The 17,200-nt window shown below is 43.2% G+C and overlaps 1 protein-coding gene across 4 annotated transcripts in view; it reads right to left on the bottom strand.

The window, feature by feature from the left end:
• Positions 1 to 4,067: 4,067 nt before the first annotated feature.
• The window catches only part of tle5 (TLE family member 5, transcriptional modulator), a 35,402-nt gene continuing 22,269 nt past the window's right edge, over positions 4,068 to 17,200 (bottom strand). Inside the window, exons 4-7 of one of the 4 annotated variants that reach the window (XM_031864359.1) lie at positions 14,879 to 14,923; positions 9,565 to 9,627; positions 8,703 to 8,777; positions 4,068 to 7,421 (exon numbers count right to left, since the gene is read on the bottom strand). In XM_031864359.1, coding sequence (XP_031720219.1) covers positions 7,194 to 7,421; positions 8,703 to 8,777; positions 9,565 to 9,627; positions 14,879 to 14,923 — 411 coding nt within the window. In that variant the 3' untranslated portion in view covers positions 4,068 to 7,193. The remainder of the gene's footprint in view (positions 7,422 to 8,702; positions 8,778 to 9,564; positions 9,628 to 14,878; positions 14,924 to 17,200) is intronic. The other 3 variants (XM_031864360.1, XM_031864361.1, XM_031864362.1) reach the window with 3 other exon arrangements.

Genomic DNA, 17,200 nt, shown 5'->3' with positions numbered 1-17,200 from the left:
ACACACACACACACACACACACACACACACACACACACACACACACACAAAACCTTGTTCTCCAGTGCAGTCCCCTTGTGCATTCCTATCCAGACTGTAAACACAGTGCACATGTACTTTCAGGCCGTTTTCCAAACTAGAAATGAAGTTCAATCGGCCAACTCAAATTGAATGCACTACAATATAACTACTAATACTATTACATAAGGCCCCAGGGTCATTACACTCGCCAGGCACAGCAGGGAGCGACAACAACACACAGGTAGATGCTGCGGTGGAGCTTTTTAAATGCTACATGAACAGCAGCAGCAGCGTCAACGGAAAGTGACTGCCATGAACTGACAAGAAGGTTTTGCTTCTTTGATTTCCACTTGTGACCCTTAATCACAGGTAACGTGTTGACATGAGACATTGTGAGTAACTCAAGAGTTATTTTCCTTCTTGGACTGTTTCATTTGTCAGATTTGTAAAAGCCCAAATGTGATAGTAGACAGTATATCACCAAGAGACATAATTATAGAAGAAAATACAAAAATACATTTTTAGAAACAGATATTTTCTTTCTATGCAGTTCAATCATCTGGTGACCCGTTAGATTTATCTTTTGACCCCTTGTCTCAAAGGATAAGGCTGGCGTTACCATATTTATTATTTATCAAATTTGAAAGTTCAATTCATTCATCCATAAAAACATGGACATATATTTTCTCTTTTTCAAAGTTGAGCAATTTATTAAAACAGTTGGGCAATGTCGTTTTAAGTGAATGCTCAAACAGCAGTAAATATATTGAGGATGTGGATTAATACACATTTGTTGCTCTCCGGACTATTTACAGCAGCAGGGTGGTGTTGTGGGGATGACTTAGAGGGGACATATCACAAAGAAACTCACTTCATCTTGTGAACATACATTTGGGTATCTCGAGTTCCTACCAACCCACAAACTGTAAAATATGATCACCCAGTCAGTATTTTTGGGGGTGCCAAGATCAGAAAACATGTGATTCAACGAGCCACTCAGATTCGGCTCCCCTTCCTACATGCAGGCTCGTTAGAATATACCGAGTATCTCCACCCACGGCTTGAGAACTATACCTTTGCAAAGGTGCACCATATTTTTCCTCGCAAGCCAATCAGAGGAGACTTTTTATGGGTGGGGCCTTAAAGAGACAGGCGCTAAAACGCAGCGTTTCAGACAGAGAGGGAAAACGGGTATATTCAGACAGACGGTATGAGAAAAATAACGTGTTTTTATAACATTAAATCATCTTAACGTGTTCTAGTAGAAACCCAAAATACAAAAAAGAACCTTAAAAATGAGCATGATATGTCACCTTTAAAATACACTACAGTACATGTTTATTGTAATGATAAACAGTGCGACTCACTGATGTGTTTTTAATAGTTTTTGGACAACAGTGAATATCTATGGCACAGAAGAATAAGCTGTATTAGGCAATAATTCATTATTAGTAGGATAAATGTATTGTCGAATTTGGTCTTTTCATGGGATTTCAACAACAAAAACGCAGAATGATCAGTGCTAACATTTAAGGTGCCACTAATTAAATTACTCGAGTATGATTGTGGAACTTTTTATCTTTTTTCCACAGGCTCTAATGTGCTCTATAGAAAAAGACTGGATGAGAGAAAACCTCCCCTACGCTGCCTCTGCGTCGCGGCTTGTGAGCAGCGTGTGAATCCTCAGACAGAAAGAGAAAAAATAGGGCACTTTCATATTTATTCAAGTGTCAGATCTAGAGCTGTCTGTGGGGAGAGCGAAAGAGAGAGGAGGGGAGGAAGAGAGGAAGGAGGGCTGCAACCACAGGAGCTCTGAGATTTCACAAGCCTGCCTTTCTCTTTTCTAACTCTGAACACACACACACAGCATACACACTCATGTGCCCGCATGGACACACGGGGGGGGGGGGGGGGGGGAGGGAGAGGGGAAGAAAAAGAAAGTGAGGAGATAGAGGAGGAAGGATGTGCTGTCATTCAAACAGACAAAAATAAAAACATCCACTGCATTGCGTGAATCTGCCTATCACCAGTGTGTGTGAATGAATGAGCTGTGAATGAATGAGCTGTGAATTCAACGCGCCAAGTTATGTCTCAGAAGTGTTAGACTGAGCATCTAAATGAGGATTACGCGCAGGTGCCAAACAGGCCGTGATCCACCGTCTCCGAGATGTCACATCAATTCTGGGTACATGCGCTGCTGAATAGATAAGCCTTCATCAACGCAGCCAAAAGAACAGGAAGCTCCCTCTTGAATGAGATACACAAACACTGAAGCACATGTAAGAATACCTCAGAGCAATTACCTCAGAGTGCAGGTGCTGGTAAACGTAAATCAACACTTCCTCCTGGTGGATCCAACGTGAACTACAGGAACCCTCCGGGCGTCAGAAGGCAGTCAGATCCTGTTTGAATTCTGTATGAAATTAAATTAGTTAATGTTACCGTGAGGAACTTTTAACTGGTTATGAAACAGTCTAAATGTAATACTGATGCCTCTATGACCTTCATAAGCAAACGAGACCATCGGTGAACAGATTGACTATTTCTATAAAGTTATTCTTGATGCTCGTCATCGGTGCCACCAGGTTGGGTTCTGCGCAAAACAGACAGACCCGCAGACAGACCCAGATACGACGCCTTCGACCTGCAGTCAGAAGCTCCAGGGTCTCCTCCATCGGCCAGGAGCCGAGCTGAGCCGCTCCTCTGGTCCCCGCTTGGGACTATACTGCTGCAGACACAGGGCGTTATTGCTGGGCCTGCTGCAGTTAAATGAGGGTTTTCTAAAGGGACTCTGGTGCTGTGGAAGCACCACCACCTTCGTCCACAGGGACCGCCAAAATCATCACGAAATAAAAGTTCTTTGTAGCAGCTTTAAGTCGTGGATCTGGTTCAGTCACTTACACCTCGACTTTGGGTCGTAAAGAAGGTGGACTAACAGATGGGGGCACTCATGTCAGCATGAATCCAAGTAAGATCTGAAGACACTTCTATGCCCTTGTTGTCAGTTTCTGCCTCTGAAAGCCACATCATGGAACGTATTCTACATCTTATGCTATAAGACCTGCTAGCTGTGAGCAAAGATTTAAACTTCAACAATTCCCTCAACTGGGCAACTCCTCACTGCCGAGGAGGATTGTGTGATCAAAAGCTCCAGAGTAGCCACTAAACGGGCCTTCTGATGAGTTTGCATTTCATTCTTGAAGTATTTCAGATTCTTTTCCAACGCTTCACTTATTTTTACTAGGTTACAAAAATTCTTATTTTTACAATTTAGCTGAGATTTTTGTTAAAGCTGATCCTGCAATGGATGAATAGATTTAAATAATGAATGGATGGATTTGGTTGTTTCATAATGCACGTGTATATCTTTGATATTCAACTTATGAGTTCATGGATACCAAATACTTGATTGTGCTGCTTGTAGTTTCTGAGACATTTTTTATACTTTAGACTTTGGGCACAAAAAGATAATGAAATACATAGAACAAGAAAAGGAAACATTAGTCCCCTTATGTGTCCAAAGACTAAATACAGTGGAATAACAAAAACGTACTTTTCAGCCAAACAGTTTAACCAATTTTGAAACTTTCTTCAGATTTTTGCACGCCCAGAGAACACTTCTACCAAAAGAAATTCAAAAGTTAAATCACGAACACAAATGGGATTAGATCACCTCACTCCAACAAGAAATCAAGGATAACAACCGTTTACTGTGATGGATCGCGTACTTCGTCTACCGACTTTTAGATCTCTGCAAGTAGATTTCCACACGTTGATGAGATGATCTGGGACGAATACCTGCCTAAAATTTGGGATATTTAACACAAGTTTATTTGGCTCACTCTGCAAAAAAGTAGTGACGTTAAACATTCAGAGGCTGCAGCACTCAGCTTCAATTGGGGCCTTCTCCTTGGACGGTCACCCTGATAAAGTTCACCATACTGCCTGCAGTTATCAGTGACTTAAAGTAAATACAGGATAAAACGGTGAAAATGATTTTACAGGAATCCACCGACCACAGACATTCAAAAAGAGTCACAGAAGAATTTTATGATTTGATTGACTTTATTTGTAAGGCACCAGAAGTCCTTCCTTACTGCAGAACATTTCATATTATTTATAGTAAATGTTTGTTGTACTTTTTAATAGTTTCTTTTTTTTTTTGTTGTTTCAATGAAGCTATGATTTCAGACACAAAACATTTTTTTTTTGCCAAAGTACACACTTTCAGGTTTTACATTATGCACAAAATAAGTATTTAAAAAAAGACCTTTACAAAGCTCAAAACGCTTACAATGCTTCACGCTATGGGGGCAAAAAGTCGGGGGATGTGGCGCGGGAGTAGAGGGCATGGGGGTAAGAGAGGAGAGGAGGGGTCAACGTACTGCAGTTTCCCCCCTGGTGTCACATCATTGTAACACAATAGCACAAGAATCATCCAGGACAGACAAGAAAAGATGCAGCTATATACACATAAAGCTTTCTATGTATAACTGTATACAGAGGCAAGCGCCTCCAACTACTTGAACAAATACATAGAATTTATTTTGTATGTTTATAACGTCAGCTTTGTAACTCTCGTTCTAGTTCATATTGATTAATATTTAAAAACAAATAAGAGGGGGAAACAAAAAAAAACAAAAAAACAAGTGCATTGATCACAGAAAAGTTTGGACCAAACATTCTTTTGAAAAAATGACTCAACTAGAAAGAAATCGATCTCGTTTCCCCGGCAGACATGCATTGATGTGTGTGTGTGTGTGTGTGTGTCGCTGTGTCTACACGCTCTGCATACCACTACGAGTACAGTATGTAGCTTGACACATACCGCATGTGGGAGCACGATGTGCTGCAAGCTTAACTCACAAATAGCATGTTAGCTTTAGTAACACGTTTCCTCTCTGTGTGTATCAAACCTGGTTCATGTATCCACATACATACACAACAATGAGCATCAGGAGTCGCCTCACCAACAGTGTGTGTCGTCTGACCTTCTGGACTAAACGAAGGATTTTATTCGGAGTGCCGTAACGTGCAATTTGTGTAATTGTTTCCTTTCTGAATCTCTTAAACAATAAATTTGCTTTATCGTCATCAAGCCAAAGATCGTTTGGAGTGGCGTTTCTTCCCAAATTCATTCTCACAGTGTAGCCGCTAATTCAGAGAGAGGAGGCTAAGAAAGGGTGTGTGTTTCTGTGTGTGTGTGTCGGGGGTTTATAGAACAACTTTCATACTATTTCAAGCTGTCTTCAGAATCAAACTGTTTGTACGGTAACCGCTGCGTACCAGGATGTCCTAAATGTGGGGGTATGTTTGAGGACACTATAAAGTTCTGCTGCTGACATTTTGAACACAGCCAGGGTTTGGTGACATCACATTATTCCCAGCATAGCTTCGCCTCACTTCCACCTGACGAGAGGCCTAACCAGACGAGCTAATTGAAAACAGGGCCTGTGAGGCTGAGCGGGAGTTGTTACTCATCGGAGCAGCTGTGGAGGACGCTTGTGCTGTGTGAGCTGCACCGATAATATTTGTGTTAGGTCATGGAAATTTCCCACTCAGGGTTGTACGTAGGTGTAATACCTCCTGAATAATGTAGTGTTAGCCTGATATGCGACAGATCAAAATGTACCGTATTTAAATCAGAAATTACAGAGGGCTCAAAAGCACGGGTCCAGTTGTGTTTCTGTTTCACACCGAGATGTTCCCTAAAACAGATCAAAGGCTATTTCTCAAGAACTGGATGACAGCGACTGAGACTGACCGCATGCAGAGATTAATGTCGCCAGTCTAGTCTCTGTATATTTAGTTTGTACACACAGAGTGGATGAATAAGCTCTTCCCTGTTGTGAAACAGCCTGTTCTCTGTCATTGTCCTGTATTTTATTTGTGTTGCTCTGAACCCATCGAGGAGGAAGACACACACTGCCCTCTGCTGTCAAACACACAACATGCACACTCTCCCCCCCTCGGTGCCTGCTCTAATATTAGTGCACATTAAAGATGCAACGGGTGAACGGGAGGGTGCAGGAGTCTAGCAGCATCTTTGTTCATTTAACCAGTGAAGAAAACGTTGTCTTTCAGTCGAGGTGCGGGTTGGAGGTATCGTACCGAACGCAGCTCACAGGGTCAGGCAAGGACCGCTGAGTAGAGGTGGATTACTCACTGAGAGGGTTTGTTCACTACTCTGATGGCTCTCAGCAGGATGTTTGCTCTAAGAAGGTCCTTTTCCTTTCTTAATATAAATTCAGGACTTTACACAAAATCTCTAGTTTGTCAACCGTCTTCCCAATACAACCATTCTGCTCTAAAAGCAGCAGTTTTTGGGGGTTTGGATGTGTGTGTGTGTGTGTGTGTGTGTGTGAGATGTTTCTCTCTTGAGCCGGGACACGAGGGCGCTATTCAAACACTTCTCTGCTGCATAAAAATCCACCGTTTAAACTCAAAGCCAACTTGTAGCTTGGAATGAATGCATGCAATCTGTACTGCCAAAAAAGAAAAAAAACATCAACACTACGGATCTCTGTCAGACCTCTTTGTTGGGAAAATGAAATTCGTAGGAATTCCTGTGTTGTGTCTGAAAAGTATTAGAAGCTCGCCAAAGAATGTTTAGCCTGCAGTGCGGAGCGTTCGGTGTCACAGATCAGTCCTGCATAACAAGGACCGGCTTAGAACAGAGGCGAGAGGTGGGTGCGAGTGGAGGGAGAGAGTTATGGAGGAAAAAAAAACAACCCGAAACTAAACAGGAATGAGAACTGAGAGTGCAACAGGAAGACAGGAAGGAACAGAAATAGAAACCAGTACTGATGAAAAAAAATAAACAAAGTAACTGAAGCTTAATCACATGCAGAAAAGAGACAGTATTTCAAGAAAAAGACACGGGAGACACTGTGATGGCGATAGAGAGAAGGGAGGATAAAGAAACAACCTATGTACGGTAAATATGAAGCGATCAGGACTAGTCTGGCATTAGGGGGCAGGTGCCAAAGCCCTCCCAATAAAGGGAGGTGGTTAGGGGTCTGTAGCTGGAGCTGTGTTGATGGGATTGAAGCCCATGTTAGCTAAGGTCAGAGAGAGGGAGACCAGGGGAGAGGCTGTAGGCCAAAGGGGGGGCTCAGATCTAGGGATTCAGGTCTCTGGACAAAAAGCGGAGCTGAATGAGGGGACACCATCTAATCAGACTTGTCTCCGTCCTCCTCGCGGTGGCTGTCAACTCCGTCACGCGAGGCTTTCTCCTCCTTGGCCAGCTGGGCTTGGGAGGCCAGCAGGGAGGAGAGGGAGAAGAGACCAGAGGAGGTGGTGACGGCGGGGAGGCTCGGCTGGCTCAGGCCGAGCGGCAGGGGGGTCATGGGCAGGGCCAGGCCCTGGAGCTGAGACAGCTGGTGAGCCTGGAGCTGCTGCTACATGGAAGACAACCAGACACAACTTAGGCACAGCAGGATAGACCCGACACACAAATCACCGCAGAAACACTGAGGGAAAGTCAAAATCTGCAATGCACAGACCTATTATACATCACAAATTATGTGTCGTATATAACCCCGGAGGCACAGCTCAGCTAACAGCTCAGGCACACTAGGATAGATGGAAGGCACACATCAAAGCTCAAATACATGCTCGGTAGGAGATGGAAAGTCTGCAGCACACATAACTTATTTATAACGGATGCAATTTTCAATCTATATCGCCCCAAGAAACCAAGTGAGAGGGGAGAATACTGTACAGAGGACACACATGCTCCACAATACAACACATAAAAAGACCACGGGATGTTTCATATAGAAAGACATATTGTTACTGCCAAGCGTGATCATTTTCATCACTCCCTGTTTTGCACACACTTGATGTCATGACACACCAGTGGGTGGATTTTAATGACGATGTGGCTGACTTCTCATAATCTAAATGCCCCGGTTTGCACAAGCTACACCTCCAAAGTAAACAGCTCTGCTTTACATTCAAACCAGAGCTCATAGGCTCCATGTCCTTGAGGTGTGTGTATATATATATATATATATATATATATATATATATATATATATATAAATATAGATGGGCATCAGAAAATGGACCAAGTGGCTCCCTCTGCTAAGAAGAGCCTAAGGACCGGCCGATGTAGACCAGTCTCCTCTGTTTCTAATGCGGTAGACACAAAGACAAAGGCAGGGCGCCTCTTTGGATCATGCATCACAGTGATGGAGTGGCTAAGCTAGCCAACACCAGACCCATAGTAAAATGATGGAGTGGCTCAGCTAGCGAATACTAAACCTCTGGTAAAATGATGAAGTAGCTAAGCTAGCCACTACAAGGCTTATATTGATGAAGTGTAGCCGGCTAAGATTAAAGCCCCAGAGATGAAGGATTACAGTTAGCTGGCTAATGCCCCATCCTTATTGATTCAGTATGCAGCAAGCTAGCTAATGTTGCTATTGTAATTGGTGTTTATTAAAAATAATGGTCGCACCAGTGCCACTGATACCTGTTCCACCTATTCGAGTCAGTATCTGACCAATTTCAGTTTTCCTACTAGTTTCAAAATATAGACGTTAGATATTTAAAATTATAAGCCAATAATGATAATAATGAAGGCCATTAAAGAGAACAATAGAATAAGTGAGAATGATCAATAGTTGTGCTTTCTAGCCATCATAAGACCCTCAAGCGGGGCTGGAACATCATACCCTTATGATGGAGTTCATCTCTGGGGGGGTGACCTGCTTGGCCCTCTCTATGGCTGCCAGGACCTGCTGCTGGTGCTGGAGACGGTGGGTGGATGGTGGGGGTGAAGACGGGGGAAGGAAAGTGAGAGAGACAACAAAAGCGAGACAGAAACAAGGAGGGGAGAGTTTGGGGAGAGAGGTGGAGAGGTTAGATCAATATCAATAGTCCCAACAGAGAGCGACAACCCTCTCTGGTGATGCACCCCCCCTCAGGCCATTCACCCACACACACACACACACACACACACACACACACACACACACACAAAAGAGCCTTGTGTGACACCAGTGAATGGATGGTTGGCTGGTGTGCTGTAATGGGTGGAGGTCAACGCCCTGGTGGGCAGATAAGAGCATGGCTTATCTGAATCACACAACCATTTATTACGCTGACTCACACACACACACACACACACACACACACACACACACACACACACACACACACACACACACACATAGGGAAAAGAGAAGTGGGATGGGGGAGATGGTGGAGGAAGAAGAGATAAAGGGAAGGAGGGGAGTGGAGGAGGAAGTCAAATAGGGAGGGGGGAGGGAAAACTGGGAGGACAGATTGAATATGGCAGAGGAGAATGGGAGAGGGAGGAATAAAGTGAAAGTGAGTTGGAAAGGAACACGGGAGGCGAGTGATGATGAATGACGAGGAGAAGAGAGGAGAGGAGGGAGGGATGCAGAGCGAGGGGTCGCGGAGGTGGAGAGGTAATGAGGCGGGAATGAGGATGATCTCATTCCAGGACGTAAGGAAACTGTGCCGAGGGTCAGAGGGTCAGTGAGGACTTTGTGTGTGTGTGTGTGTGCTTACCTCCTGAGACAGGTAGGGGAGGACTTGTGCGCAGATCCCGTTCAATCTCTTCACGATCTCAGCCTGCGGAAAGAGAGATTTAAGTTAACGGGCAATACGGGCGTTGCTCTACATTTCAGTTGCTGTCAACAAATCCCTAGAAAAGACCAAAACCACGTCTCTGGCCCGTCAGTTACACTCAGGCCCATTCATTCCTACATAAGATGTTCACCATATAAACTGATCACAAAAGTAGTTCCCTAAAAAAAGCTGGGCACTGTAGTTTTAAGCAAATGTTACTCAAACATTCATTTGGTGCTCTAGTGAGGACGGTGTACATGAGACCGATTCCAGTTTGACATCAGTGCCCACGTTCTTCATGATGAAGGAGGATGTCGGCCAGAGCAACAGTGTGACTCACTGTTGTGTTTTTAAAGCTGCTACACACCCTAATGCCTGCTCCAGACTGCACGATATCCGCCCGACTCTAGCCAGACGCGGTCACGACAATGGATGCCGCATCTGGTTCACCTATCAACGTCCTGACAGAGGGACGAGCATGTAAGCCTTTTATTTTGCCTTCCAAGACTTGTTCCTTCACAACCGTGACTTTTACCGATAGGAGCACAGCGCACTCTTCAACTGTAAACACGGCTAAGAGAAAGAGGAATGATGTGAAAGATAAAGAAGTCGTCTCCCGGCCAAGTCAAGTCGAGCATTAGTCCACCCACACAGGTGATTTGCCCTCATCTCAGGACTATGTGGGTGTGAACAGACCGTGCTTGATTGACGGCTCCCTCACTCTCGTTAGATTTGTCGCACCATCATCACTAGCCAGCGTGAAGCTCGTTACGTAGCAGCAAGGGTAGGAAAATCCTCTAAAATGGCAGCTTTTTTTTTTTTTTAAGAGTCCTTTTCACTTGCATTCAGCCTCAATAAGTCATGTGAAATGTGTTTACTACTCTGTATTGTTTCAGTGCTTTCTGTACACGTTAATACTCAGCATGTGTATCACCAAGACTATCCTGATCCGGTTTGAACATTTTAAAAATAAGACATTTCGACATGTCACAGTATTAAACACACTAATGCAAGTAATGAAAATGAATGATTCAATCCGTTTTTGGTTTTGGTCTTTTCGTGGACTTGTTGACAAAGAAAAAACTAAAGCACTTCACCAGCTTTATCCTTTAAACCCTTACGATTCAAACCACACTCTCATCAGTATGGGAAACATCTGCTTTGACCTTCCCAAACTGGGGCGCACACATCTTGCATCACACACACACACACACACACACACACACACACACACACACACACACACACACACACACACACACACACACACACACACACACACACACACTCACACACACACACACACTCACACACACACACACACACACACACACACACACACACACACACACACACACACACACACACACACACACACACACACACACACACACACACACACACACACACACACACACACACACACACACACCAAAAATCCCTTTATTCACCTCATTAATTAAGTTGCTTGTACTCTATACTCTCAAACTCTTGGGCGCGCACGCGCACACACCCCTTTCTCATCTTGCACATTCTCTATCTTTCTCACATGCAGGTCTATTATCACATTTGGTTGGTAATCATCCAATCCGTCTGAGATATGCAAAGCAGCAGTAATTGTGTTAGAGCCTAATTCGTGGCACGATGAGGAGAGAGGGGCCCTCCTAACCGTCATTAGGCATGCAGAGCACAGCTCCCCATCAAGCGCCTCCCTCCTATCCGCTCATCATTACACGCACACTCACACACACACACACCCTGACATCTCTAAAATGTCTCTCTAAAATGTCTCTGCGGGACTCGCTCCATGCTAACTATGGCTCTTCCTCTTTTTCAGTGCCCTTTATGCGTCTCTCTCTCGCTCCCTTTCTCCCCAACCCAGCCTCCGTTTCCTCTTTTATCTGTGCTCTCTATTATCCTCCTCTCTGTGTCTCCCTCAGCTTTTATCTGTCTGAACGCTTCTTCTCTTTTGTCCTGCCTTTACATTTTACTCTGCTTCTTTCTAGCTTTCCTCAAGTGCTACTGGAGCACACATTCACTGACGAGAGCGTTGCATGTGGGCAAAGAAAACATACATCATGATAAAACTGGTCAAGGGCACAAATACAGCGGGGATGTTCAACAGCATTCATTTGTCTTGGCTGCTTTATGTCAATTTGGGATTTTTGTCTATATTAACAATTTTATTATCGTATCGTACGAGTTGATGAAGAATCCGTTTCAAGGAAGCATGGAGGGCAGTCTAAACAAATATAACGTTTCACAGACTTCCTCCCGGTGTCCTGCTTTTGTCCCTGAATGAGCTTCTCTGTTTGAGAGTCTTGTGCTGCTGCTTCCTGCCAGGAATACAACCTGATATCATACGTATTCATCATTTATTAAATACCTTAAAAAGATTAAAAATCTAACAAGCAGTAGTGGAAAGTCCAGTGCATTTACTCACCGGTCTTAAGTAGAATTCTGAGATACCATGATTGAGTATTTACTTTTTCTACTCCAGAATATTTCAGAAGGAAATTTGGTCATTACATCATACAAACATATGATCTTAAAAAATATGATCTATTAGTATAGATTTAACTACCAAAATGTATTTAAATTAATTCCGGTAAGCTACAACTCAACCTACAACATTAAAATGCTGCAGTCACTTATTTAATCCAATAGCATATGATATAATTATAATAATAATAATATATGATAATGTAAAACTTTGACCATGGACATTGCACCAAGGTCCATTCTGCCTCAAAATAGTTTCCTATTAAACTTCAATGAATCCACTTATCAATTAATGGACATTATTTCAGCTCTACTACTTAGTAGTACTACTTGTACAGTGCGTGTAATGACGACTGCTTGTACATTATTTAGACATGCAATGAAAGCTCCTACACTGTATACCAAGTAAACAAAACAATGATGAAGAGTTACGTTGTGATACAGCAGGACACACATCCAACACTAAACATGGAGGAAGAAAAACACAGAGAACAGAAAGACAAAGAGGGGCCCAGCAACAATACGGCTTCATTGAACATGTTCCAAGTTCAATCCACAACTCAACCATCTCTTCACCAAGACAAAACAAGGAGGAACAGAGAGAGAGAGAGAGAGAGAGAGCACGAGAGAGAGCGACAGAGAGAGCGAGAGAGAAAGAGCGAGAGTGAACAAGAGAGAGAGCGAGAGATAGAGAGCGACAGAGAGCAAGAGAGAGAGCGAGAGAGCGAACGAGAGAGAGAGAGTGAGAGAGCGCGAGACAGAGAGAGTGAGAGAAAGAACAGACAGAGAAGAGAGGCATTTTTTGAATTGAGTAGGACGGAGTGATCAAGAGGGAGCAATTGAATGTGTGAGAGAGAGAAAGAAAGAAAGAGAGGGAAATAGAGTCAGAGGTGGAAAGGGAGGAGGAGCAAAAGTGTGGGGGGGGGGGGGGGGGGGGGGGGGGGGGGACAAAAGGCCTAGACATGAATGCTCCTTGACACTCGTTTCCACACATCCCCTTCAATTTCAACTCTCTAATGGAACTAGAGATTCTCCGCACCCACTCAAACTGTGCACAAAGCATGCACGCGCGCACGCACACGCATGCATACACACACGCACACGCAGGATAAGAGCACGCATCAACAGAAACCCACAACTGCTTATGAACACCTGCGCGCACACACGCACGCGAATATTTTTTTTTGTAAATTGCACACAGCCATAAGGACAATGCATGAGAAAATGTACAAAATCACACAAAGACTTCTGGACACACACACACCCACATATATTTGAAACAACAACAAATCACACACACAACCACACTTGTGACTGTGAATTTCATTCCTGTGAGATAAAGGAATAGGGTGGGATGAAGTGCACAATAAGGCTCAGTGTGTGTGTGTGTTTTTCCCGCATGCATCACAGCAGTCTTCCTGCCTCAGAGTTTGTGTGGGTGCATATATGTGAAGGTCTTTAAATCATGGAAGCTGCTACTTCTGTGCATGTGTGTCCATTTGTCAAAGCATACTCGGTTCTCCCAATATGGCTGTCAGTGTGCGCCATCAATCATAAGACAGTGTGTGTGTGTGTTAGTGTGTGTGTGTGGAGGGGCAGCTCCAGACGAGGTCACCGATAAGGGCCGGCCCTTTGGAGGCCCATCGCTCTCTCCCTCCTACAGGCTGAGCATAAATTACTCCCCCCAGCTTCAGCCACACAAACTGTATGATATCGGCTCTTTACACCCCTCCCCTGCCTTTTCTTTTCTTTATCAAAATAGCCAACTGAATCTAGCTGGACTTCTCTGAATTTAAAGATTTTAGGGAGGGGGCTGCTCCTATGATTTTGGATTTGTTGCCACATCAATATGCACAGACTAAAATAAACTTTCCAATGATAAAATGCACTTCCTCATACACATTTCCCTGCTCGCCATCACTGTGGATACAGTGAACTCAAATTGATTTGGCAACAGCAGAAAAGCTATACCCCCCCCCCCCCCCACCCCTTGGCGCCTGCATTTCCACACACAGCCTCAGGTGACATCGTTGAAATGTCCCTGAACACTCCCAAAGTGAAGGGAGATTATCTCTGTAATTCACACCTGCCAATCAGCGAGCTGCAGGTGCACAGTGGGGGGAATGGCTTTGGGAACGCACAGCTGTGTCTGCGTCAACAGAATAACAACGTGGAGGCGAGTTATTTTGGATGTTCAAGGTTCTGAAAGTAAAAAGTTTGGTTTTGTGGCGACGTGAACACACTGGAAGCTGGAGCGCCTCCAAGGTTCTGGTGGCCATGAAAGCCCCGTCATCAGCATGAGAAACTGAAATGGACGGACTGATAGTCCTCGACACTGTCAAATCACAGAGTTTAAAAAGGATGCTGTGTGAACCAGTAATGGCGGGCAGAAAAAATTCAAAGAAAAACTTGGCGTGGTGCTGCGCTCCTAATTCCGAAAACTAATTGTTCTGAGATTGCAGCGGCTCTAATTTGTGGCTCTTGCTGGTTTCTCCACAGCACTTCAAAGGGAATACCGCCTACCTGGTGCATATGAGAGAAGTTATGCTCCAGAAAGAAGGGATTTCCTGCTTCCTGTCAGCACCAAGTTTAGCGAAAAAGCTGAACTCATGTTTCACTCATAGACTTCTCTTTGGATTCTCCCCGGCGACATGAACAGTGTAGCGTTTGCAGCTACTTGCCAAAGCAAACTGAGAACAGGTTTATATTGTATGTGATTGGGATGTGTGAGAGTTATTAAACATAGACTCACCTGTTTGTGCATCTCAATATTGAGCCCGTAGGACATCTCATAGTACTGGAAAAGAGAGAGCGAGACAAAAAGGAAAATGTTAGAACACAAGCATCCAAAACCTTTTCTCAGACAATCCTTGTGCACAGGAGGTCCATGCTAACACTTTATTATGGAGCCGTTACTGTGAGTGTGACAATTCATTCGGATAACACTACAATTAAACAAACTGTCTTTTTCAGCTGGTGTTCTCAAAAAAAATGAATGTATGATTTAGTAACTGCTATGCGCCGTTAATGAAGAAAACTAAATGCATCATTATTTGACTTAACATATATACACGCACACGTATGTATGTATACATAGAGAGCGGGGAAGAGAAGGTGGACTATTGCATGCAATGTTTCTCTAAGTTATTAATAATAATAATTCAAAAGTGAACGTCTACGTGTCAAACTATTCGGTACAGCCAGGGTAGGAAATTTACATATTTTTTAGGGGGCAATTGTTGCCCCCACTGACTGAAATCCAGGGGCATTTAAAAAAAATTGGGGGCACTTTTTGAAACTTGTGAAATAACATTTAACCTTTGTTCAAAACAATAAATATACTTATTAAGGCTTACAGTATATGAGCAATTGTCATCAAATGGCAATAATAAGACTATTAGGCAGTAGTCTACAGATTCAAAGTGTTTTCTTAGATTTTTTTAACAAAAAACAAACATAAATCAGACAATCATATTCAATTTATTCTTATTTCTTTGTGGTTATTTATTGTTATTGTAACATTTTTTAAACAACTATTAACAATTATTAAGTCAACGATGCCTTGGTTACATATACATCAGTCATTGTATGGAATTATTGAGAAAGATATTTTGTAGCACCTCAAATATTGTGATATTACCCATTTTTGTCCTGAACTTATGCATTAGTCATTGTGTGGAATTTTTGAGAAAACACATTTTTATAGCACCTTAAAATGATTAAAAACGTGCCATTTGAAGGTACAAATTCAGTTCAGAGTTTTTGCTTAGTAAAATATCTTAATTGGCTGTCAGTCAGGTATTATTCATTAGCAACCCTCAAATCAAAGAATAAAGACACTTTACGCACAATTTAGGTGTATTTTCCCTTTAACTCACGAGATGCGGGTAGCATGTTTTATACTTAATGTGAATATAATTCATTTAATCTAATTGCCATTATGCAATATGTATACTTTGTTGGCATCTTATTCTGAAAACCGGACGTTCGTCTGAAGAAACCGGATGTTGTCTCACGTTAATCTTTCCGCTAACTTTCAAAGTCCTTCGCTCGCTCCCGATCTGTGCCGTTTGAATGCGTTTACCGTGAATTTCAGCATATAGGTGCACTACAATTTAAGTGTCTGCTGAGTTGACCACAGAGATCCGAGTGTCTACTTTACCGCAGTCACAGGTCTGATGAAGAAGCCCTCCATTTATTTATTTGTTTAGAACGTTCGGGTCTTCACGCACACGAAACATCAGTCAAGGCGAAAATCAAAAACATTATATGGTAACTGGACCGGGTCATATAGGCTACGATGTTTTTGACAAGTTCATTAAATTATCATTATTATTAGAGGAAATTTGTTGCCCCTCTCCTAGTGATATCAGGGGCACAATTATATTTCTTAGGGGCAGTTTTGCCCTTTGCCCTCATGTATTTCCGACGCTGGGTACAGCCCTAGTCATGGCTGTGATTTGGATTGTGATATTAAAGATAAGATAATAGTCTATTGTTAGCTGGACAATCCTGTGAGTACTGAAGCACAGACACAGACTTGTAAAAGGGAGCTGCTGTTTGATTAGAGGAGACGTTGCTATTAAATAGATTCCTCTCTTTTAAAAATGTTTATTCACTTAACTTTAACTGCATTGCTTGCAAAAAGCTTCACGGTTCCATTATTCCAAATATGTCAGATGTTGAGCCATGGCGATCGAAACGATCGTCCTACGACACATCTTAATAACTCTAAAACATATTCACACTCACAAACACACCTGCGCGCACACACACACACACACACACACACACACACACAAAAGGAGAAGAGAAGACACATGGCTACAAATAGGAAAAGGAACAGAGAGAAAAGACGAGAGTAGAGAAAGAGCCTGAGAGTGTGTGTGCGAGTGTGCGAGTTCAGTGTTAATGAGAGGGCCACCCTCTAGGCGTCAACCCTGTTAATCACCCACTCTGTCTGCAGGGGGGACTGGCTCTGTCACTGGAAAACAAACAACACACAGATCTCTCACACATAAATGTGGACACACACACACACACACACACACACACACACACACACACACACACA

Source organism: Anarrhichthys ocellatus, unplaced genomic scaffold, assembly GCF_004355925.1.
Source record: "Anarrhichthys ocellatus isolate YVR2014 unplaced genomic scaffold, GSC_Weel_1.0 scaffold30, whole genome shotgun sequence".
Classification (NCBI taxonomy): Eukaryota; Metazoa; Chordata; class Actinopteri; order Perciformes; family Anarhichadidae; genus Anarrhichthys; species Anarrhichthys ocellatus.
Note: the sequence above shows the minus strand (reverse complement) of the source record. Positions and strands in the feature narration are given on the sequence as shown.